Here is a 25525-nt window from a genome sequence, read left to right as displayed (position 1 = left end):
ATGATAGTATTATGATTTTATAGATTATTATTAGTATGCCTCACTAAGTCGATGACTTAACGTGTAAGTGTTTTACACGTAGGATCCGAGAAGCTAGTTGAGCAAGGTTAGAATGTAGGGACAACATTACTCCTGCAACCATCAGATCAGAAGCAACTTAAATTGTATGTCATTTTGTTATGTAAATTACTGTTGGCATGTAACCAAAAGTTTAAGTTGTGTATGCTCTGAGTATTTTGTTAAAGTTGTATAAACCTATGTATAATATCATATTTTCTTAATAAAATCCAAATGTTTTATTATTTTGTTAAGTATATTGTTTTAAAAAGTCAATGTGACATCTCAGACTCATATCTGGGTGGAATACGGGTTGGGGGTGTTACACTTAATATCCCTTTTAACTTTCACAATCCATGAGTAACCTTTACTTTCTTGATCTCAAAATTTTAGAATGTAAGATCATCAATTAAAACTTACCTTGCTCAAATTCTTTAAAAATATAAAGGTCTTGATGATAGGAAAACAAAGAGAAGAGGAAGAAAGATATAATCAAAACCAACGTGAAATATTAAGTCTCTCCCCTGCTATTTTAAACCTAACGGTTCTTTCCCAAATTATGGAAAAATCTAGCCACTTACAAACTAATGGAGTAATTCCCAACAAGTCCTCTCATTCCTAGTTTCTCAATTTCACTCTTTCGGCTTATAAACTTGGGCCTCACACAACTAATGGTCTGTTTGTTTTATTGAAAATATTTTTCGAAAAATATTTTCCGTAAAATGAATTACATTATCTAGAAAATATTTTCTGAAAAACATTTTAGGTGTTTGGAAGAGGTTATGCAAACTATTTTTCACTGATTGATGAATTTTAAAAAAATATTTGTTACAAATATTAAATACAATAAATAATATTATTTATCATAAAATTTAATATTATTATTTTTAAAATATTAGAATAATTTAGTTATTATTATTAAAATATTATTTTTATAATTGTATTAATAAAAATATTAATATTAGTACATTTTATTGAAATAAAATTATTATAAATTATATTTATTATTTATTGAAGTAATAATATTATTGGATCTTAAAAAGTATTAATTAATATATTTTAAATATCTTAATTAAAATATTATTAGATTATTATATTAATATCAAATACATAAATAATATTATTTATTATTAAAAATTTAATAATATTATTTCTGAAATTAATAAATAATGTAAATTTTATTAATAATTTATTATATATTATTAAAATAAAAAATAATATCTTATATTATTATAATATAATTGAGTGTTTTATTATAATATGAAAAATATAATATAATATTATTAATATTAATAAATATATTTTAATATTTTAATTAAATTGATATTAAAATATTTTATTAATATTAAATTCATAAAATAAAATTATTTTGAGTATTTATTCTTTGAAGTGAAAAGTTCGGAAAATGACTTACGAAAAAGCAGAACATAAATCATTTTCCAGAAAACACAGGAAATTTTGTTGATAAGGAAAATGTTTTACGTTGACAAACCAGATTTGCTCTAACCAAACACTGGAAAATGAGGAAAACGTTTTCCGGAAAATATTTTACGTGAAACAAACAAACCCTAAGTATATGTATAGTGTATCTTTGATAACTTGCTTCCACCAGTATAAGTTTTCACACATATTTCCACGGTTCAAAATTCTAAAATCGACTCATACCCTTTTTTCGGCCCTTACAATTGACAAGATCGATTTCAAAATGTTTTATTTCACTCCTCTCTTTTTTTTTAATTTTTTTTTACAAAATCATTCAAAATCAATGAAATCAAACAAAAACTATCATTTTTAGGGGTTTAAGGGATTTACTTATATTTAAGGGATATTGGATGTTTGTTTGAAATCCAAACAGTGAGAAGTGTTATTTCAAGAAGATGAATAACATACCTTAAAACTAGTCTCATCGGAAGGTCATCAAAAGAGATCAAAGTGTTAGCACATCGATTTTGAGTGGGTTCATATAAAATCAATCCTAGGAGAAGAAAGATGATTGAAATAAGAACGTTTGAATACCGATCTTATCGCAAAAGACGGTCAGTGATAGGTGAAAAAATGTGATTGACTAACGACGATGGTCGAAAAAATTTAGGGTTAAAAAGTAAATTTTTTAAAAGTTTAGTGACAAAATTGATACACTCCTAAAGCTCAGTGCCTAAAACGATATAATTTTGATATCAATAGTTATCGCTAAAATAACATCGTTTTGTTCAATGTCAACGCATTGACGGAAATATGTGTCCAAGTTATCATGTTGTTAAAATTTAATGGTCTAGTGACATAATTAAAGTTAAAACCAAAATTCAATACTATAATTGATGAAATTGAAAGTTCAGTTATATAAATAAAATCATTTAAAGTTTAGTGATATTTAATGTAGTTTATTTATTTTTAATATTTTAGTGGTTAAGGAGGGAAAAAGTAAGTAGCATAATAAAGTCAGCAACTTTGGTTTACAAACAACGATGGCTAATGATTAATGATTACAATAGTCTGCAGAGGATTTAAGGTGGGTTATTCTTTTAATATGCATATCCAGGCAGCCCTTTCATAATTGTAAATGTAACATAAGTTGAGAAATAATAATAATATCACACAAAATATTGTTAAATTTCCACCTTTTTTGCTTAGGATTTCTAAACCTAATTGATAATATTTTACCAATTTTAGGAAATTATGTTGGGGTATTCTTCAAGGTTATTGGAATCTGAAATCATTTTCATTATTCCCCCCCCCCCCCAAAAAAACATTGTACGATCATTTTTGTTTAAAAGCAATGCAATTCATTGATGCAAAGGAAGGGACATTAGGGAAAAAAGAGGGAGAGGAAAGTAGACGATGTTAATTACAAATCACATAGGAAAATCTAGTCTTCTTCTTCATCAGTGATAAATTTACCAGTTCCAGGATTTATAGCAGCAGCAAAGAAGAAGGCAACGTTGAGCAACACAAGGGGTTCAATGTCGCTAATAGGAATCCCTGTTTCAATGTTTAGCTGTGCCAGTGCTCCTTTCCCTGTTATAATCTCTCCTATCAATGAGAAGGCAATCCCCAGCTGAGCCAATCTCCCCACAAACAGCTCATTTGCCTTTGTGAACCCAAACAATGGACCTGATCAACACAAAACAAATTCCATGTTTAACAAAACTTTGATCACTGCATGTATAAACTCTGTTAAATTGGTAGCACAATTTGATGTTTACCTCCTTCCTTGAGACCCAATGCGCTCCTGATGCCTTTCCCAGGAGGGATGGCCGCCCCTTCAATGCCTGTAGCAGGCTCGTCGACGAATCGACCTCGGTCTCCCAAAGCTCCGATCGCTCCAAGGAGGGTGAAGAGGATGAAGAAGAGAAGAAGGGGTTCAGCTTCATAAATTGGAATGCCTGTCTCCAGGTTCAACTGTGCTAGAATTCCTTTCCCTGTTATTGCTTCACCTAGCAAGGATGCCTGCATACATGAGTGCACCATAACCCAATCAAGTGTGAGCAGGATTCAAGTTTCACACAACCTGATATTTCTATTTTCTAACAAAACAATAGTACCAACCCTCAAAATACAATGTATTTGAACAATTAATGCTTCAAATCAAACCTCTTGAGTGAGCAGATAATCATAGAATGAGCCATATTTATTGTGCTAACTACAAACAGCATCACAAAAATGAAAGCATTCAGGCAAATTGTCAAACAGTTGGATGTAAAAAGATACAAATATTATTGCCGAATTTACTCACAGCAAACCCAATCATGGCAACACGTCCAACAAAGAGCTCATTCTGCTTGGTGAAACCAATCCCTCCAGAGGTGCCAAAGATTCCGTCTTCAACCTTTGGCTTCGGGTTCGGTGCAACCTTTCCAAATACAAAACTGGGTACCTTTCAGAATCAAGTTAAACACCATTACAATTCAAAAGAAATTACCTTCTTGCTGGGAGCTGCTTTGGTCTTTGGTTTGAAGATTGCAAAAGTGGCGAAAGCTCTAGATGATGATGAAGCAGCAACAGCGTTGGAGAGTGGATTGAATAAGAAATGAGAGAAAGGTTTAGGCTTTAAGCCTTGAGCTCGGAAATGGAGGAATTGGTGGTCTCTCTTCAAGTTCACTACATGGCTTGTTGAAACGCTGGACATCACCAGCATGGTTTGAGCCATTGGGTTGTAAATCTGAAGAGTGATGGAGAGAAATATTTTATGTTCCAAATCTCAAGTATGCTTTACTTTTTGGTTCGATGCTTTTAGATTTCGAATTTGCGCTTGTAAATGAGCGGAGGTGTGGATGTGGATGTTGTGAGACGGCTGGTGACGGGCTATGAGACTGCCCACGTCCTCCTTTTTTATGGTGGCAGATAATTTCATGCATAAAATTAACAAAGTAAATAAAGATGCTCGAAAATTATTAAAACAAGAAGTTATTCTGTACATATCATATTATTACCGGACAGTGCCATTATATGGATTTATCGAAAACCATGACAATAGAGACAACGATCCCACCTCCTCTTCAAATTTAATTCAAACATCCGTCAACAAGAAGTTACACAAGTGATCTCCCGTGATATATTAGTTGTCAGATAAATCAGTTAACGTGTAATATGAATTTTATGTTACTCATAGCAATAATTATTAACGTTGAATAATTAATTTGTTACAAATTAATACAATTGCGACTTGTAGACACTCATTTTCGTCCATATTTTTACACGCCCAATCAAATGTTACATCCCAACAACCTATTCCACGTAACACATACAGTGGGTGACCCAAATCCACGCTGACCCAAACTCGCGCCTGGACCCAGACTTGCTCGAACCGAACCAAACCAGCTGGTACCCAGGACCCGCTCCAAGCCAAGTGTGAAGTCCCATCTCGCGAGCCTTCCTCACGCCGCACGTTTCTCACCCACGACCAGACTTCACGGCAACGCACCACCAAATCCCGAAACGTCCGGCGCTCATCACCAACAAACAAAAGACGTTTAGTTCCATTAGGATTTGTGTAAACTAAAAATAGAATTATTTTTTTGTATAAATAAGCTGGTAAATCACTATTGTAAGGGGGATACGAAATGCAAAGCAAAAATTACGAGCAACACACCATTATACACAAGAAATACATTCAAGTCACACAGAAAAATACCAAAAAAATCCAATACCAGCAATAAAAACACATTTTCAGCAATAAGAAAATAGAATCGAAAGCAAAATTCAAAGATATAGGGAGTTGGTTACCTTGTTTCGGTGTTCGTCGGAGTAGGGGTGTGGCTGTCGTTGGGTCTTGAGTCGAGTGGTCGGTGTGGCTTTTGGATTCACCAAGAGATTTCGTCGCCTGCCGTGGGGTGGAGAGCGAAAAGAGAGAAGGAAAAAGGCTAGGGCTCTGTTAAAGTTTCGTGCAGATTGAAAATTGGAGGAGGATGAGTGTTTTACTTTAGATTTTGGGTTTATCTCATCTAGGGTCCCTCCATTTCTTGTCAACTTTCACATTGGTTGCTGAAAATATTGGTTTATTCACATTTAACCACTCTCAGTTCTGCCGTGTTTTTACACGTTGCCACTGAATCGTTGCGTCTAATCAGGTTCACGTCCCTACCTCCTTGTTTATTTCATTTTTAGCATCTCAGTTTCTTCATTTGCTACTTTAGTCACTAATAGGCTTTAATTCTAGTTTTGTTTATTTATGATTTAAGGCACTTTACTTTTATTATTTATTTTACCACTGACTTAATAAATTCTTACACCAACCTTTCTCTCTCTCTGTCTCTCACTCGTCTTGTTGCACTTTATTATTATTTATATATATATTCATCTTTTTTTAAAAGTGTAAACTACCATATTAGTCATTATACTTTGGATTGGGTACGTATTTTAGCATTGAACCTTAATACGATTTAATTTTAACATTAAAAGTTATTACATTTCAATTAAGACAGTTAGTTGTTATATAACATTAGGGCGATGTGCACTTTGGTACTGGCATAGAAGTTTTTATTATTATTCTATATTATCATCTTTTTCACCAAATTTAGGATTTTATTTATTTATTTATAGTCATTTTAAATTGTCATTCATAACAAGCATTTGTTTTATTTTATCATTCGAACTAATGGACCAACTCTTTGTTTGTGTTTGTTATTTTTTTTTTAACTTTATTTATGATTTTTTAGGATAATTTTAATTGATCAAAAGGTAAATAATCATGGTCGAATTTTTAATTTTTAATTTAAATTTTTAATTTTTGCAATTAAAGACAACCGACAAATTAATTGGTACCGAAAGGGCGGTTCAAGGGTGATAATCCTTCCTTGACCGTAACCGACTCCCGAACCCGTCACGTTTCTGGTGCAACGCAGATCATGTAAGATGGTGTCCGACCCACCTAAATTCATTTTAAAATGGTCGGTGGCGACTCTAACTCATTTAATCCAAGTCGAAGCCCAATTCCGGGGCCCAACCGAAAGACGGTTGCGATAGCTTGGCGACTCCGCTGGGGACAGGTAAGTGAGTCAGGCCAGAATTAATTTCCGGTTGTCTTTTTATGCGAAAATTGTAAATTTAAATTTTAATTTATTTATTCGATTCCAATTATTTACCTTTGATTATTTTTCAAATAAATAGTTGTACTAACAATTTTTTTCAATGATTTTAGATTTTTTTCTATCTCAGGCTCTGTACTCGAGCTCTGAACCCTTTTAAGTGGGGGCGAAAGCGACGCCTTCGTGTGAATTTATTCACCGTATGGGCCTAGCAAGTAACCTTCGGGATTCATATACCTTATGCCTTCGTGTGAATTCATTCTCCGTATGGGCATAAGGGAATGTTTCCTCTCGAGTTTAACTTAGTCCACACAAGCTTATAATGGGCTTAGGACTAAGGGTCTGGCAAGCCCAAGGGGGCACCGACAAGGGGAACTCGAGTACCTTTTTAGAACCTAAACCGGGAGAGTACAGGGAATTAGAGCCCACCCCGAAACCTCATTCCAAACCCTAGGCTGTTTTATTTCCTGCTTTATTTTCTGTTCAAAGCATGCGAACTAGACAAACATGTGGTTAGGTTTTGTTTGAAATTAGCATGCGGGATAGAGATCATGTCCGGGTAGGAATAATAAGCATGCGGGGTAGAGATCATGTGGGGTAGCATTTTTCATTTTTATTATTGTTTTGATTTACCTCACTAACTCTTTTTATTTTATTTTTTTTTCATTTTGTTCTCATCATTCGCATCATTTAAAACGAGGTGTTGATCCACCAAAAATGTGTTTGTTAAACGTAAATAATCTGCATTAACAGACAAAGGGGTTATAATACAAAGAGATAAAAAAAACTCAGAAGTCCAACCGTGGTCAAAGAATACTCAAAGACAAAGTTGCAGGGGCAATACGAGGAAAAGGTCACTGACCCGGTCGCTCCTTTCGAAAACTACAAGAACAAGATGGTGAAACACTAGCTGAGCTGGATGCCATTACTGACGAATTCAAGAAGCAAGCTTCGGATAGTTTCTCTCGATGGAGGGCTCCAATGACACTTTCGTTAGAAACAAGCTCGGTAGAAAGTGAAAGTCAGAGATGCAGTCATTCGAGATCTTTTTTTGGGGCAAGCATCTCATTATTTGCACATTTTAGCCAAAGGAGCCGGAATGGTTCGACAGGACATTCAACTAGTGAAAAAGACGAATCAACTTGTCAGAAGTTGTACAGGATTTGTACCATCAAAAAGAGTTTTTTGTCTCTTCAGATGTAACACTTTTGTCACCAATAAGGGTTATTCAGAATAACAGGCACATTTTTTGGATCAATGCCTCGGACATTTCATGCATCATATATTTAGACATTTTGCATTTCTTATTTTCTTTGCATTTTGTTATTTTCTTTGCATTCACATTAACTAACATAAACATGTCTCATCAAAAGGAGTAAATACTGGATACACCGTCTCAAGCGTTGGACACACCCCATCCACATAACACTCGTTTGAAGAAGAAGATGATGGAAGCCAGAATTACACAAATCGAGGAGAATATGTTGAAACTACAGAAAGAGCTAGAAGACAAGATAAACCAGAACAGTCGAAATACTCTGGAAACAATCACAAAGAACCAAGAGTCCTTGGTGGATCAGATCGTTGCCAAGTTAGTTGGCCTGCAACAGACCAGTGCGCTCGGGGCAGGTTCATCGGAAGGGGTAACCATGCCACTTACCCCGCAAGTGGTTGTCTCACCCAGAATCTTACCAGGACTTCAAGATAATTCGGATAGTTATCGCATTCCGAAATTTGAAGAAGAGGTCAAAACAAAGAGGGTAGAAATTACCATTAGCCCAGGAGGTAGAACGGGTGGAAAGCCTCCCCTGAAGAAGAAGGAAAGAGAGATCATCAACATTTCAAAGTCGTTTCCAGTCGTACCCTTTTGTAGGCAAAAACCGAAGAAGGAAAAAGAGCATTTTGATCCCATTCCCATGACATATAAGGAGCTCTACCAACAACTGTTTGACGCACATGTGGTGTCACCCTATCCCGAGACACCTCTAAAGCCCCCATACCCCAGGTGGTATGACAAAAATGCGCACTGTGAATATCATGGCAGTGTTCCGGGGCATGCTATCGAAAATTGCCTCCCCTTTAAGAGGGTTATCCAAAGGATGCGCAACAGGGGTTGGATTCATTTTAATAATTCAGAATCACTCTACGTTGCACAGAACCCCCAACCAAATCATGAAGAGAATAAGGAAAGTGCAGTCACCGAGGAAAAAGGTAAAAAGGCCAAAACCAGAGTTGCCAAAGTGAAGTTACCTCTTGCTTGGGTATGGAGGCAAATGATAAATGAGGGGTTTCTTGCACCACATCTTGGCACATCATATGCCAAAAGTGACAGTTATTGTTGTTATCACAATGAAGATAGACATGATGTACAAGAATGTACAGAATTTAGAGCCTTGGTCCAACTAATGATGGACAAGAAAGAGCTGGAATTTTACGATGAAAGCAATGACACTCCTAAAGCAGAAAGAGTCATGGCAATTGGGGCATCCTGATGAGGCCTTATTCAATTTTGAGACATGTTGTTTGAATTTGTTTTTGATTTTTTTCCCCTCATGTTTGGGACTTGTTTTTGAACTTTCTTTGGATATTTGAATAAATTTATGCTACTTTAAAGATTGTAAGCAATGAATCACATTTGCAAACTCGCAATTCTTTGAATATCATCTGAATTAAGAAACTCTGTAAATGGTTCAAAGTTACAGATCTTTGACGAAGTAACATGATTTAAAAACAAGGACTTTGACCTTACCCAGAATATACTCTCAAACACCATACCCTACTCTTGCAATTAACCAATATAACCTTTTCCTTTCATAAGGTGCGGACAACATGGGGCATCGTTTGCATATGACGATTACTATACTTTTTATTTAAGACGTTCAGTGATGATAATGATATTCACAGATGGAATAGTCGAGTAAGTGAATCTAGTTTAGGTCAGTTGCTTGAAAATTGAACTCTAAAGATGAAATTTTTGACTTTCAACAAATACCTAGGCTATAACAGGTTCTTCTTGACAATCTTAAGAAATTAAATCTGTAAAGCTGAGCTATTCCACTAAGGAAATTGGTTATAGATGAAACTTGAAAGCCCTGGCCTTATGAGTAGATTACGTTCAAACCATGACATTGCTCGGACACTTGGCAATTCGGTGTTTGCTCTACTGCTCTTGTCAGGCCGAAGACGCTGTGATGAGATGAACCCTTCAGTTAACTTGATAAGAGTGATTATAATATTAAGTTGTCCCTCTAAAGCAATTGGTTAAATGCCCCAGCTTTATGGATTCAACTAGCCAGATAATGACAAGTTAAATCAAATTTATCTAAGCAAGAAATTTTCGGTAAAATGGACTAAGGGAGTTAAGGAACACCTGTTATAGTCAACTACACACGAGCACTCAAGAATTTCATTTTTAGACCGATATTTCTACACTACCTTTGTTAGAGGAGCCTACAAAACTTGAACAAATGAAAGATTTCGGAGAACCGAAATAGAAGGCCTAGTAGTTGATAATGCTAGTTGCGTCATTTTGTCCGCATCCAATCAAAATGTCAAAACATGTTCAATGACCAAGAAAAATGATATTTTTTTTTCTTTTTGCCAGAACCTTAGAAAATAGGAGGCCAACCTAAAGCCAACTCATCCCTTTGAACATTTGTCAAAGACCTGTAACTCTGAAATCATAAAAAGTGCTATTGATTCCTTTGATATACTTTGAACTCATGTTTACAATTTGATTCAATTACGAACAATATTTTACAGAATTTTCATCATTTTCCCTCCTAAAACAAGAAAAAAAGGAGAAAAACATTTTCAAACAGGATAGTCTCGGATATGAAAGGTCTGTAAAGCCAAAGCCCGGAAAAGGGAATGGGGCACGATCGATTCCAAGGACCAGATTGGCAGACAAAGCACGAGACTCTATCCAAGGAATAACACATAATTCATTCATGTTGCATGCATCTTAGACATACTTAGGTGCATCACATTCATAATTTTGCAGCTTTCAGAGTCAAGCTTTGACTTCAGGATGAAGGTTACTCGACTTGCAAGCACCTTTAAAGAACGATGGTGTAACTCAGCAGCAAGAAGCTCCACCTCAACCGACTTGACATATCTACAGATCTCGTAATCAATTTCAAATAGGTTCGAGAACCAATTCAGAACAAATCCAGTCCAGCTCAACTCAACAATGAGCAGCATGTTTCCAGTTAATGCCTTCAAGCCAGATTTCAATTCCACAACGGAAGATATCCGGCTATTAGAATTTATCAGTGGGCTTTTCCGTAAAAGAGGAGTCATCCAAAGATTGTCTCATTTGGTTCAGACTAGCTCAAAGGAACCACCTGAAGAGTCATGACCGGCTTCGACCCGTTAAGGGAAGCCATTTTTTAAAACAAATCATTTGCAGCACAACTTAAGTCTAGAAGGGTTGTCTGCCAACAAAAGACCTTTGAGTTCGACTACGCTCAGCTCAACGGCACATCATTTGCAGTATAGCTTAAGTCGAGAAGGGCTATCTGCCAAAGACCCCCGAGTTCGATTACACTCAGCTTCGAGGGCACATCATTTACAGCATAACTCAAGGCTAGAAGGGTTATCTGTGACCAAAAGATCTTCGAGTTCGACTACGCTCAGCTCCAAGGCATATCATTTGCAGCACAACTTGAATCTAGAAGGGTTGTCTGCCAACCAAAGACCTTTGAGTTCGACTACGCTCAGCTCAACGGCACATCATTTGCAGTATAGCTTAAGTCGAGAAGGGCTATCTGCCAAAGACCCCCGAGTTCGATTACACTCAGCTTCGAGGGCACATCATTTACAGCATAACTCAAGGCTAGAAGGGTTATCTGTGACCAAAAGACCTTCGAGTTCGACTACGCTCAGCTCTAAGGCACATCATTTGCAGTATAGCTTAAGTCGAGAAGGGCTATCTGCCAAAGACCCTCGAGTTCAATTACTCTCAGCTTGGAGGGCACATCATTCACAATATAACTCAAGGCTAGAAGGGTTATCTGTCAACCGAAGACCTCCGAGTTCAATTATATTCAACTTAGAGGCAAATCAAGCTTACAGAATAGATCAAGGCAGGAAGGGCTATTTGTCAATAAAATTACCGAGTTCGATTCCATTCAGCTCGATGACACCTCAATCACACTACTGTCCGGCTGTAATCGAGGTTTTCAAGTCAAGGAAAAGACCTGGGTTAGCCGTGCCTTAGTGACAAGAAGCCATTTTCCGACAGCATAGCTTAAGTTGAGAAAAGCTATCTGTCAACAAAGACCTTTCGAGTTCGAGTTCGTTCAGCTCGAGGGCCTATCAACCACATGATGGAGTCAATGAACTACTTTCCAGTCGAATTTCCAACCAGAGTCTTTAAACCGAGGAAAAGACCGAGGCGGACTACAACGAGAAGCCACATCCCGATTCAAATCCCGAACTGCGGCTTCAATTCTATATCATTTCAAGGTGGACTCGACTTCACGACGAAGGAGCCATCTGCAACCCAATCCGACAGGAAGTTATTCTTCAACTCCACCGAGCGAAAATTTGTGTCTTTTTATCTTTGTCCTATTTTTCGTTACACGAAAAATGACAAAGAGGGGCAGCTGTAGACACTCATTTCCGTCCATATTTTTACACGCCCAATCAAATGTTACATCCCAACAACCTATTCCACGTGACACATACAGTGGGTGACCCAAATCCACGCTGACCCAAACTCGCGCCTGGACCCAGACTTGCTCGAACCGAACCAAACCAGCTGGTACCCAGGACCCGCTCCAAGCCAAGTGTGAAGTCCCATCTCGCGAGCCTTCCTCACGCCGCACGTTTCTCACCCACGACCAGACTTCACGGCAACGCACCATCAAATCCCGAAACGTCCGGCGCTCATCACCAACAAACAAAAGACGTTTAGTTCCATTAGGATTTGTGTAAACTAAAAATAGAATTATTTTTTTGTATAAATAAGCTGGTAAATCACTATTGTAAGGGGGATACGAAATGCAAAGCAAAAATTACGAGCAACACACCATTATACACAAGAAATACATTCAAGTCACACAGAAAAATACCAAAAAAATCCAATACCAGCAATCAAAACACATTTTCAGCAATAAGAAAATATAATCGAAAGCAAAATTCAAAGATATAGGGAGTTGGTTACCTTGTTTCGGTGTTCGTCGGAGTAGGGGTGTGGCTGTCGTTGGGTCTTGAGTCGAGTGGTCGGTGTGGCTTTCGGATTCACCAAGAGATTTCGTCGCCTGCCGTGGGGTGGAGAGCGAAAAGAGAGAAGGAAAAAGGCTAGGGCTCTGTTAAAGTTTCGTGCAGATTGAAAATTGGAGGAGGATGAGTGTTTTACTTTAGATTTTGGGTTTATCTCATCTAGGGTCCCTCCATTTCTTGTCAACTTTCACATTGGTTGCTGAAAATATTGGTTTATTCACATTTAACCACTCTCAGTTCTGCCGTGTTTTTACACGTTGCCACTGAATCGTTGCGTCTAATCAGGTTCACGTCCCTACCTCCTTGTTTATTTCATTTTTAGCATCTCAGTTTCTTCATTTGCTACTTTAGTCACTAATAGGCTTTAATTCTAGTTTTGTTTATTTATGATTTAAGGCACTTTACTTTTTATTATTTTATTTTTACCACTGACTTAATAAATTCTTACACCAACCTTTCTCTCTCTCTGTCTCTCACTCGTCTTGTTGCACTTTATTATTATTTATATATATATTCATCTTTTTTTAAAAGTGTAAACTACCATATTAGTCATTATACTTTGGATTGGGTACGTATTTTAGCATTGAACCTTAATACGATTTAATTTTAACATTAAAAGTTATTACATTTCAATTAAGACAGTTAGTTGTTATATAACATTAGGGCGATGTGCACTTTGGTACTGGCATAGAAGTTTTTATTATTATTCTATATTATCATCTTTTTCACCAAATTTAGGATTTTATTTATTTATTTGTAGTCATTTTAAATTGTCATTCCTAACAAGCATTTGTTTTATTTTATCATTCGAACTAATGGACCAACTCTTTGTTTGTGTTTGTTATTTTTTTTTTAACTTTATTTATGATTTTTTAGGATAATTTTAATTGATCAAAAGGTAAATAATCATGGTCGAATTTTTAATTTTTAATTTAAATTTTTAATTTTTGCAATTAAAGACAACCGACAAATTAATTGGTACCGAAAGGGCGGTTCAAGGGTGATAATCCTTCCTTGACCGTAACCGACTCCCGAACCCGTCACGTTTCTGGTGCAACGCAGATCAGGTAAGATGGTGTCCGACCCACCTAAATTCATTTTAAAATGGTCGGTGGCGACTCTAACTCATTTAATCCAAGTCGAAGCCCAATTCCGGGGCCCAACCGAAAGACGGTTGCGACACGACTAATTTATTATTTTTTAAAATTTTAATAAGAAAATAAAAAATTATTTAAATATTAGTGTTCATTTTTATATTTTATCTTTTAATAAATAAAGTCTAAATTATTGGAATAATAGTTTGGAAAAAAAATGGTTCATATAGAATGTTGCAAAATTATTTTCTAAAGTTGGAGAGAATAGTGATGTTGTTTGGATCTTTTGATATATTCAGAAAGACGTATGGAATATATAATATCTTATTAACATGATTGATTCAAGTGATAAATAATTTGATATTTATTTAAATACGTCTTGAGTTTGAGTTTTTATGTACACAGAAAATTTTTACCGGTAGACTCATCCATCAAAATTTAGTGTGTAACATGAATCGATCTAGATTAATTAAGGTAAAGTTTAATAACGAAAAAAAAACAAATCTTTTTCAAGTTTAACGTTGCATGTCTCCCGCTACTTAACATAGTCTAATCAGAAAGTCATCAGATAATTTATTTGATTTTCTTTTTACATTATTCATTACATTCTAATTGAAATTTTTTTAATTCAATATAAGCCAATATTTTCTCCCATATTATCCTTGAATTTTGCCAGAATAATATTATTGAATTTTTTCAATCTTAAATTTTAAGAGAATTTTACTGTAGAATCACTTATTATAAAATTAATATAAAGCGTAAGTAACATATTATAAAACAGTGTCTTAAGTTTTATTTTAATTTGATAAAGAAATCATAACAAAATACAGAAAATGTCGGTAGGAAAAACATCCAATGGCACCGCCACCATTGGAAAAAAAGAAGAAAAAAAAGTTGAGCGGCACCAGATCAGAAAATGAAATGGCACGCATCTCGAGAAACCAGAAAACTTAATCAGTAACTTTGCAGGGGCTATCTCATTGGGTTCCTTCCACTACTGATAAAACAAGCAACAGTTTTAAAAGCAAAGGCTGAGAGACAGAAAACTCTAAATTCTAGATACACACACACACACAGAGCAAAAAAATAGCTTTGCTGAATATTCTTCTTCTGCAAATGCAGCTGTGTTTTCCAAGACACCTTTAAAGAAATTAACAATGAAAATTTGCAGTATAAGCGTCCCACTTCCCCATATCCATTTCCCCTCTGGGTGGAATAAGGCCAGCTCCATTTCAAAAACTATACTAAAAAGAAGAGACAAATTCAACTAAAGATTCTTTCCTAGAGCAATGAAAAGCTGAAAAAGGTTGGTTTTTTTAATTTGAAGCTTCCAACTCTTCCAACTCATTACGAATCACATGCTGCATCTGGGTTTTTTTATAATTCTTTTGGGAAAAATGAGTAAAAAAGAGAAGAGAAGGCCAAAAAAAATAGAATCCCACATTATCTGAAAACTAGTTCTTGAAATGTTTTTCTTTAGCCGACTGTTTACTGACATTCTCAGTTATTTTCCTGCAGCGTTTGCTTTAATGCTCTCCCCCCCTAAAACTAAGGTTTAAAAATCTGAACTCAAGTTTTGCTTTTCTATTTCTGTTATGGTGGTTTTAAGGTTTAAGATTCTTTCTTTCTTTCAAAAGGTATTTGATTTTGGTCAGTGCAGCTGCTTTGAATCATTCAACTTGCTTTAATATCATTTCAAAGGTATTTAAAACTGTTTTTTACTTTATATCTTAAGTTGCTTTAACATCTGGGTTTTACTTAGTTTGTGCTGAAATTTAAAGAAGAGGCTTTGGAGCTCAGGTTTGGGTTTTTAGTTTTCTGGGTATTTCTTTTCAGATGCTTTTAACCTTGATTGTGGTATTGGTAATGGGGTTTGCTTTAATTATTTGAACAATGAGATGGGTAGTTCTAGTTTGTAAAGCTTCCATATTCTTACATTTTTCACTCAAAGAATTTTTAGAACATTTTTCCATTTGCTAGAGCATAGAACATTTTTGGCTCTTTTAAAGTGTTATCTGTGTTGTTGGGGCTGGATTTGGGGCAAAGCTGAGTAAATGATAAGACGAGTAATGTTATTTGTTCTTTTAATGTTTAGATTGTTGAAAGTGCTGCTTTTAAAGGGGTTCGTTCATATTGTTTTAGTGATAGTTTTTTGTTATGTGGGTAAATGGCGACATCTTGAACAAAGGTTTACACTTTATTTTGGTGCAGATGGAAAGTTTCTGATGAGCTTATTGGTTCCGGACAATTGAATTAGCCACGGAAAACCGCTAATGGTTGGGAAATAGTAAGTCGTCTGAGATGAGTGCTGGTGAATCTCAGAGTTTCCTATCAATATCTTCGCATTCCAATAATCAGGTTGGTGGATGGATAATAGCCTACTCCATAATTAAGACCATTTTGAAGTATCCACTTTCAGAAAGCTTGAATCTTTCCTTTTCTCTAGGTGTGGAATTGTGTGTTAATATTTGTTTGTTTGATCTATCTTGCTGCATGTTGATTGAAAGCATCTTTTGAAGACGGTTACAGTCTCGTCCCGTGCTAAAGTTTTCGTGTTTTTGTTTTTGGATTAGAGTCCGACCTGCTTTGCTCTTCTTGTTCATGGTAGCTTTACTACCAAAGGCATCTTGTACTCTTAGAATAATATATGTATCTGGAATTGTGCTGGAGTTTTCTGTTAAGCTTGTCGTCTGATCGAGAGTTAAGTCGGTTTTCTCAGATCTAGATTGATTAGCATCTCTTTAGTTGTTGAAGCAGGAGGCTATCGAGGCATCACCTGATTATAACACACAATCATCCGACGTGTCGTCAAAATCTTCAGCTGATTCCATAGATGTTAAGGATGACATTAAGAGCTTGACAGAGAAACTGTCAGCTGCTTTGGTTAATGTTAGTGCCAAAGAGGACTTGGTTAAGCAACATTCCCAAGTTGCTGAAGAAGCCATTGCTGGTATTACTTAAATGTGACAAAACATATCTGTTTCCTTAGTTATAATCTACTTGCTAATTCGAGTTAGTTCACTCAAATAAACTTCAGGTTGGGAAAAGGCCGAAAATGAAGCAGTTGTATTGAAGCAAAAACTTCAGGATGCGGTTCATCAAAACTCGGCACTTGAAGATCGGGTGAGCCGTCTTGATGGAGCTCTCAAGGAATGTGTCAAGCAGCTAAGACAGGCAAGAGAGGAGCAAGAGCTTAAGATTGTTGAAGCCGTGGCAAAGACTAGTCGGGATTGGGAAACTACCAAATTTGAACTCGAGAGCCGGTTGCTTGAGTTAAAAAATAAAGCCGAATCTGTTAGCTTCAGTCCTGACCTTTGGCATAAGATTGAAGCTTTGGAAAAGGAAAATTCAGCCCTCAAGCTTGAGCTCTCTTCGAATTTGGAGGAGATGGAATTCAGAACAATTGAAAGAGACTTAAGTATTCAAGCAGCTGAAACAGCGACCAAACAACAGTTGGAGAGCGTGAAGAAGGTAGCAAAGCTTGAGGCCGAGTGTCGAATACTTAAAGCCAGAGGTTGTGAATCATGCTCTGTTAATGCCGAAATAACCGCATCTGCCTCAACTTATGTTGAATCCCTCACGGATGATCAATCAGATATATGGGCCTCAGCCTTAATTGCTGAACTTGATCAATTCAAAAACGAAAAGGTCAACAGAAATGTCCCCGGTTCTTCTGTTGAGATTGATCTAATGGATGATTTTCTCGAGATGGAGCGACTTGCTGCTTTGCCTGAAACCAAGAGCGAATATCAATTTCTTGAAGCAAAAACTACTGTGAAACAATCAATTGATGGTGATAACTTGTTGAAGGAAGAACATGAAACCATGATTCATAGAACTTTAGAACTTGAAGAGAAGTTAGAAAAGTTGGAAGCTGAGAAGGTTGAACTAGAAATTGCTCTTGCCAAAAGTCAAGAAAATCTTGAAGCATCAGAACTACAGTTGAGGGACATGGAAACGAAATTGTCGGAGTTGAGAACAGAGCTTTGTATGACAAATGAAGCTAAGCACCATCTCGAGTCTCAACTTAGTACATTGGAAACAGATGCAGAGTCGATGTCCACAAAGATTGACTCAGTAGAAGCAGAAATTGAAAAGGAAAGTACCTTGTTGGAGCAAGTTTCTGTTAACACCAATAAATCAAAGCAGCTTCTTGAGTCTCAATTCATCAACAGCAAAGAGGAGGCAGAGATGATGTCTTCAAAGATCCATTTGTTAGAAATGGAATTGGCGGAGATGCGAATAGAGCTTTGCATGAAAGATGAAGCTAAGCTACATCTCGAATCTCAACTCAGTACATTGGAAACAGATGCAGAGACAATGTCTGCAAAGATCGACTCTTTAGAAGCAGAAATCGAAAAGGAAAGGACCTTGTCACAGCAAGTTTCAGCTCACGCAACCGAGTCAAAGCAACTTCTTGAGTCTCAACTCATTAGCATCAAAGCAGACGCTTGGATGATGTCTGCAAAGATTGATTTGTTAGAAACAGAATTGGTGGAGTTGCGAGAGGAGCTTTGTACATCAAATGAAACTAAGCAACATCTCAAGTCTCAACTCAGTACATTGGAAACAGATGCAGAGACAATGTCCACAAAGATAGACTCATTAGAAGCAGAAATTGAAAAGGAAAGGACCTTGTCAGAGCAGGTTTTAGTAACCGCAAACAAATCAAAGAAACTTCTCGAGTCTCAACTCATTAGCATCAAAGAAGAGGCTCGGATGACGTCTGCGAAGATCGATTCATTAGAAACCGAAGTTGAAAAGGAAAGGGCATTGTCATCACAAATTGCAGTCAAGTGTCGAGAACTGGAAGAAGAACTGTCAAGAAAGCAACAGGAAGCTGAGCTCCAGCAAACTGCAAACTCGAACTTTGAACCAAAGATAAAACAGGTAACTTTTCCAGTTTACACCATCGTAATGCGTCTATAGTTCAATTATGTTATGTTCCATCTTTCTAGTTGTCATGAGACCTTTTTGCAGGAGGATTTGGCAGTAGCAGCTGGGAAACTTGCTGAGTGTCAAAAAACGATAGCATCTTTAGGTCAGCAACTGAAATCTCTTGCAACACTCGAAGACTTCTTAATTGACACCACAAGCATACCAGAGTTCTTGAGAGGAGGATCGTTGATCAAAAGTGGTGGTGGAGAACCTTGGGAACTACATTATAATGAAACGTATTATCGCAAAGGAGATGCAGAGTCTCCAAGAGCTAGTGCTATCTGTCATGGACAATCAGTAAATAAGGATGGAAACACACCACCATCCTCGTCCTCATCCTCATCAGTTATGTCATCAAAACATGGCAGTTCAGAGAAGAACCGAAATGGATTTGCCAAGTTTTTAGTTCGGAGTAAGAACGGGATACAACTAGAAATTTAAGAGAAGTTGCAATACCATGAAATTGTGTCATTTGATTAGATACTGTTTAACTACCGTTTAATTAGTTCACTATTAGATTGCCTCGAGATGCATTATTGCTTTTCTTGACTCTGAATACAAAAGTTCCAATTTGAAATTTTGAACTTCAAAAGCTTGTGGGGCTATGCTTTTAAGTAGCTCTATGTGAAAGACAAACGGTAGCACTAGTATGCCATTAATATAATTATTGGATATCTATTCAGTTTATACATTTTAAGCCTCTCTTTCAGGTAGGGATTATTCAGTCACGCACAAAATAAATAACACATAAAATACTTAAAAGTATTTGGCCCTGAAATTTCAAGTTGCCTACAAAACCTCACAGTACCAAAAGTTTGATGCACCTGCGTCTCTAGAAATAAATATATATTGAGCGATCTTTAAAAGCACATGCAATGTATGCTTTAGTCTCCAGCTGTATCAGATAAGTTAGATGATCATAACTCGAGAAACCAAACTGAAGAAAGAGTCAAAAAATCCTAAAAACTTTTTCAACCAGGATTGCTGCTCAATATAGATTTATGCAAGAAACTTTTAGGAAAAACCACCAAGATTCTTGTCATCTCATATTTTTGGTATGTGCACCATGCAGTCCCAAATGCAAATGTGATACCGACAGAGCTGAACCGAGGAATCTTGATATTATCAAGACAACTTTATTTGGATTTGCCGATGAATATGTACCAGAAACTCAACATAAGAGGGACCACTTGCATTCTTGTCTTCTACCATGCATGACAAGAATGCCATTCCTGAAAATGTAAAAAATGAACCATGAGATTTCGAATAACAATATTGTACAGCAATTACTATGATAAAAGGAAACGTGCAAATATAGAGGCAGTAATCCAGATGCTATTTGCTTCGTTGACCCCAAAAAAAAAATTATACCATACAAAACTACTTTCCCTCTCCAATTACAAAAATGAGAACTCTCAATGGAACATGTTTATGTAATAGGTGTTAGTTATGCAAAAAGTGGACAATCCAAAAACTAATTACAGAAAGGAATGTATGTCACGGCTATTTTTGTTAAAATTTTCATAGGTTAATAAGAAATTAATAATCATGGGACAACTTATAAGGTGGCAAGGGTATATATGTTGTTCACTATTTTTGCTTTTGGAGTGTAATTTTACGCACTGACGTGAAGCATCCCCCTTCTTGCACAATTGCAAGCTGCAAAACAATATTAAGACAGTGAACAAGAAATCTACTGTCAAATTTTCTATAAAAGAGATCGAATAAACCTCTCTTTCTTTCTTTTTTAGAGAAAAGTAATACTAAGAAGGAACATAAATTATACCGAAGGTAGGAACAGCTTTGGCGCCGAATCACATTTACTACATCATTCAACTTCTTTGATAATGGATTATCATATTGCTGCAACACAAACTGGACGTACAGAAAAATCAACAAAAGCGCACAAGTGTCTGTACTAGGTAGCTCAAAGGGTTACGACACAAACGGAAAAGTGAAGAAAACAGTATCAAAATACGCACCACAAACTAGTGTTCCCATCCTTTTCCATGATTTTTTTCTTCTTTCAAGCATTTCTTTCTTACACATTACAGGCGATAACATAAGCCTAAAATCCTAACACTCGAATCCAAGGCCACTCATTTGAGCGTAATCAACCACAAGACCTTTCGATACTCTTTGCATCCAATCTAAAAATTCACACTATTTAATGGAAGTAAAAAGAAACTGAGCAAGCAGACATAATCCCATCATATGAGGACTATAAGTGTAATTCAAAATCAAAACATAGATGAGGTCAATTTAACACATATGATGGCCATTTGAATTTAGTATTAATTTATTCTAATATAAATAGGGCAACAAAATATACTGTGTTTGCTTATCTTCAGCAGAGAGAAAGCCTGATTAGTCCGGAAAAACAATTTCAGGTACTCAACATTTTGTGTGATTATTGTAACTATTCAAAAATTGTTTCTTAAAAGGAAACTAGTCAATGAGGATTTTAGCATACATACATAATAAAAGAAAATACCTGGGTGGGGATATCAACAATTGAGGTAAAGCCAAAAAGTTTGTTGCAATATACTGGAATCCACTGAGCTTCCAAAATATATTAAAGCAACCTCACCATTCTCAAGAAGATATATTCCATCATCACGGACATGTTCACTAGAAAGTGGGATTATAGGAGGAAGAACAGATTCATCTCCATCCTGTCCAACAAGCAGAAAATTCTGTTAGCATGGTTGAAATACTTTGGACTATACCTTAACTAGAAATTTGTACCATTGAATTAAGGTTGTGGATGGCAAACATCCTGGGATAGACCAGTGGGATTTCCAAGGGAGTAGAAAGGGAGGAAACATAACTGATCCAGAAGGAACGGTCATCTATTCTGCCATCATTTCGCAGCCCTGTACTCTTGGTTAATGCTGAAAAAAAAAGAAAAAAAGAAGAAGAAAAAGACAATACTTATCAATTGATGAAATAATATTTCACTTGTTTTCTTGAGAAGATGACCGAGTTCCTGTGACACTATTTGCCACAATGGATGAGAATATGAAGTTCGAAGAAGGGTTACAAATCGATTTTAATAATAATGGAGGATATGATGATACAAAATAGTCTAAGAAACTAGGTATCATGTTCTTAAGTAGCAAAACAGACATATATACCAAGAGTGTAGAGAGGAAGAAGCTTAAGAGCCTCGGGAAGAATAAGCTGCCCAGATGATGATACTGTGGCGCAAAATTTACGATATGAAAGCAGAATGTTGATGCAAAGATTTGTCACTTGTTCACTCACTTGCACAAGTGGGCTTCTAGGAATTTCAGTTGCAACTGCAATCAAAGTAAATTAGTAAAATGCAAAAAGGCCAATATAATAGTATTGAACAAATTCAAGAAGAAAATGAATTTCTTGCTTTGTTTATTGATGTAACAGTAGATTACAACTTATAGGAAGGAATTAGTCCTAAACTAGGAAAATATCTCTAAAATCAAGGAATTATATTAGTCACTATTTACATAAGGTAAACTCCTAGAAATAAGGAAAAGATTTGATCCCTTGATTCTAGGAATTCCAACACTCCCCCTCAAGCTAGAGAGTAGATGTTCATCAAATCCAGCTTGCTTGTGAGATCTTCGAACTTGTTCTTGTTTAAGCTCTTGATAAACAAGTCTGCAACTTGTTCTTTAGTTGGTAGGTATGTTCTGCATACTTCCCCGGATTTGACCTTCTCTTTTATGAAATGGTAATCAATTTCTACATGCTTGGTACGATCATGGTGAACCGGATTGTAGGCTATGCTCACTGCTGCCTGGTTATCACAGTATAGTTTCATAGGTTTGGTCTGAGGCATTTTTAATTCCCCCATCAGAAGTTGTATCCAAACTCTCTCACATATACCATGAGACACGACTCGATATTCAGCTTCAGCACTACTACGGGCTATAACAATTTTTTTTACTTCTCCGCGTCACAATATTACCCCCATACATAGCTGCAGTAACCTCTTGTAGATTGCCTGTCATTCACGGAACCTAATCAATCTATATCGGTGTAGATGTCCACATGTTGACTAGTTGTTTTCTTGAAGTGTAGACCTTTGCCTGGGTTCCCTTTAACTATCTTAGTACCCTGTAGACAGCCTTTAGGTGTTTCTCCCTTGGGTCATGCATATATTGACTGACAACACTTACACTGAAAGCAATGTCAGGCTGAGTGTGGGATAGATAGATAAGTTTTCCCACGAGTCGCTGATATCTCCCCCTATCTATTTCTTCTCCATCTTCATTTGTTCCTAGCTTCAGGTTGAACTCCATTGGGGTCTCTGCAGGTTTGCAGCCCAACATGCTCGTGTCTTTCAATAAATCTAGAATATATTTTCGTTGAGAAATTGAGATACATGTCCGAGACCTTGTTACTTCGCTTCCAATAAAGTATTTAAGATTTTCCAAGTCCTTGAATTTATATTCAGTGCTAAGAAACTCTTTTAAACATCTGATTTCATTCGAATCATCTCCTGTCAGGATGATATCGTCAACATAAACAATAAGAATGGAGTATTTTCCTTCTTTCAAGTGTTTATAGAACATAGTGTGGTATGCTTGTCCTTGGATATATTCCCTACTGGTCATAGCCTTGGTAAAACGACTAAACTGGGCTCTTAGGGACTGCTTCAACCCATATAGTGATTTCTTTAACATGCATACCCGACCTTTTTTTTCTTCAAATCTCGGTGGAAAGTCCATAAAAACTTCCTCGGCTAATTCACCATTTAGGAAGTCATTTTTAACATCCAATTGAGTCAATGGCCAGTCAAGATTTGCAACAAGTGACAAGAGAACTTGAATAGCATTAAACTTGGCAACGGGAGCAAAGGTCTCGTCATAATCAAGTTCATATGTCTGAGTGAACCCTTTTGCCACAAGCCGAGCCTTGTGCCTATCGATACGTCCATCAGCCTTGAATTTAGTGGTGAAAATCCATTTGTAGCCTACTTTTTTTTCTTTAGGCAAATCCGAGACTTCCCACGTTCTGTTGCTCTTTAGAGCACTCATTTTTTCTATGACAACATGTTTCCATTCTGGCGATTCAAGAGCTTCTTTCACACCCCTTGGAGTATTTACATGGTTGATATTTGTCACAAAGTTCTTGTAAGATTTGGATAAATTTCCATAAGACACAAACCAAGAGATAGGGTATTGGGTGCAAGTCATTGTGCCTTTTTGAATAGCAATTGGCATATCGGTAGAAGGAGATTCAAGAGTTACCTCTGTTGCAGAACAGTCCTTGATTGTAGATGAATTTGGCACTGCAATGTCAGTTTCACAAGGGTAATGACGCCAATGATAAACATGGATTTCAGGACCACGGTGTTGTTGAGTTCCAAATGCAGGTTACTGTTGTTTCTGCTGATTTTCAGTGGCAAAATTAGTGTTTTTAGAACCAGAATTATCATTGTGTTGCTGTGTGGGAAGACTTTCTTGTTCAAGGATTATGAGAATGTCATTTGTATTGAAAATTTGTGGGAGATTGGGTTCGGGTGGTGGAGCAATGAGGAAGGTATTAAGGGTCTCATCTTTACTAAAAGTCTCCCCCTGAAGATGAGTGGCTGGAAAATATGGTTTTGTTTCAAAAAATGTTACATCTCGGGAAACAAATAGGCATCTTAAAGTAGGTGAATAACATTTGTACCCTTTTAAGTTGGGGAGTAACGAATGAAAACACAAGTATTAGCTCGAGGGTTGAGTTTAGATAGGTTAGGTTGGTGACTATGAACAAAGGCCTTGCATCCAATTATTTTAGTAGGTAAGGTAGAGACATGGAACATGGGGAAAGCCTTTTGAAGAGTATTTAAAGGTGTTTGAAATTGAAGAACTTTAGATGGCATTCGGTTGATTAGGTAGCATGCAATAATGACAGCCTCTCCCCATATGTATTTTGGGATATTAGTGGTAAACATTAGGGCTCGAGAAACATCTAATAGGTGCCAGTTTTTTTCTTTCAGAGATTCCATTTTGTTGTGGTGTATCAGGGCATGAGCTTTGATGTATGATGCCTTGTTTTGCAAGGTAAGGGCTTAAAATAGAGTTAAAGTACTCTCTTCCATTGTCGGTGTGGAGCGTATGTATGGTGAAATTGAATGGGGTTATAATCATTGAATGAGTTCTGAAATACTTTAGGTGTTTCAGACTTTTCTTTGAGGAGATAAACCCAACAAACTCTAGTATGGTCATCAATAAAAGTTATGAACCATCTAGCTCCCGTAATATTTTTCACTCGACAAGCTCCCCATAGGCCACTATGAATCAAGGAGAAATGTTGGGATTGATTGTAAGGTTTCAAAAAATAAGGTATACGAGTACGCTTTGAAAGTTGGCAGATTTCAAACTTTAGGGAATTTGGATTTTTATTTCGAAATAACAGAGGAAACAAATTCTTCAGATACATGAAATTTGGATGTCCTAACCTACAATGCCACATTATAATTATGTCCTCGTGCGAAACAGATAGAGCCAATCTTCCTTCCTCGTGTGAAGCAGATAGAGCCAATCTTCCTTGACTGTTTTATTGTCTTTATTCCATATATAGAGTCCATCATCAACCTTAGCGGTGTCAATCATCTTCCCCAATTTTTGTTTATGTACAATACAACCAAGAGCAGAAAATTCAACAAGAGCAACTTTTATCTTCAATAAGTTTACTCACTGACAGTAA

At 36.4% G+C, this 25525-nt stretch overlaps 2 protein-coding genes across 2 annotated transcripts; one reads left to right on the top strand and one right to left on the bottom strand.

Annotated features, from left to right (window-relative positions):
• Positions 1-2879: 2879 nt before the first annotated feature.
• LOC120155786 (photosystem II 22 kDa protein, chloroplastic-like) lies at positions 2880-4273 on the bottom strand. The gene is made up of 4 exons (XM_039167251.1): positions 3977-4273; positions 3791-3907; positions 3261-3504; positions 2880-3168 (listed from the first exon to the last, which is right to left on the bottom strand). The coding sequence occupies exons 1-4, from the start codon at positions 4202-4204 to the stop codon at positions 2924-2926; spliced, it is 834 nt and encodes a 277-aa protein (XP_039023182.1). The 5' UTR covers positions 4205-4273; the 3' UTR covers positions 2880-2923.
• Positions 4274-8680: 4407 nt separating this feature from the next.
• On the top strand, positions 8681-19347 carry LOC120152073 (filament-like plant protein 1). The gene is made up of 6 exons (XM_039164368.1): positions 8681-8842; positions 15666-15703; positions 16192-16261; positions 16658-16853; positions 16941-18793; positions 18884-19347. The coding sequence occupies exons 1-6, from the start codon at positions 8681-8683 to the stop codon at positions 19280-19282; spliced, it is 2718 nt and encodes a 905-aa protein (XP_039020299.1). The 3' UTR covers positions 19283-19347.
• Positions 19348-25525: the final 6178 nt, after the last annotated feature.

Source organism: Hibiscus syriacus, unplaced genomic scaffold (genome assembly GCF_006381635.1).
Source record: "Hibiscus syriacus cultivar Baekdansim isolate YM2019G1 unplaced genomic scaffold, ASM638163v2 tig00002840_pilon, whole genome shotgun sequence".
Lineage (NCBI taxonomy): Eukaryota > Viridiplantae > Streptophyta > Magnoliopsida > Malvales > Malvaceae > Hibiscus > Hibiscus syriacus.
Note: the sequence above shows the minus strand (reverse complement) of the source record. Positions and strands in the feature narration are given on the sequence as shown.

Bases quoted from the DNA above. Each gene is read 5' to 3' on its own strand.
- LOC120155786 (XM_039167251.1), bottom strand. From the start codon at position 4,204: ATGGCTCAAACCATGCTGGTGATGTCCAGCGTTTCAACAAGCCATGTA. The intron at 3,908-3,976 runs GTAATTTCTTTT...GTATTTGGAAAG, and splicing joins AAGCAGCTCCCAGCAAGAAG to GTTGCACCGAACCCGAAGCC. The intron at 3,505-3,790 runs GTGAGTAAATTC...TCATGTATGCAG, and splicing joins TTGCCATGATTGGGTTTGCT to GCATCCTTGCTAGGTGAAGC.
- LOC120152073 (XM_039164368.1), top strand. From the start codon at position 8,681: ATGCGCAACAGGGGTTGGATTCATTTTAATAATTCAGAATCACTCTAC. The intron at 16,262-16,657 runs GTTGGTGGATGG...TAGTTGTTGAAG, and splicing joins CTTCGCATTCCAATAATCAG to CAGGAGGCTATCGAGGCATC. The intron at 18,794-18,883 runs GTAACTTTTCCA...ACCTTTTTGCAG, and splicing joins TTGAACCAAAGATAAAACAG to GAGGATTTGGCAGTAGCAGC.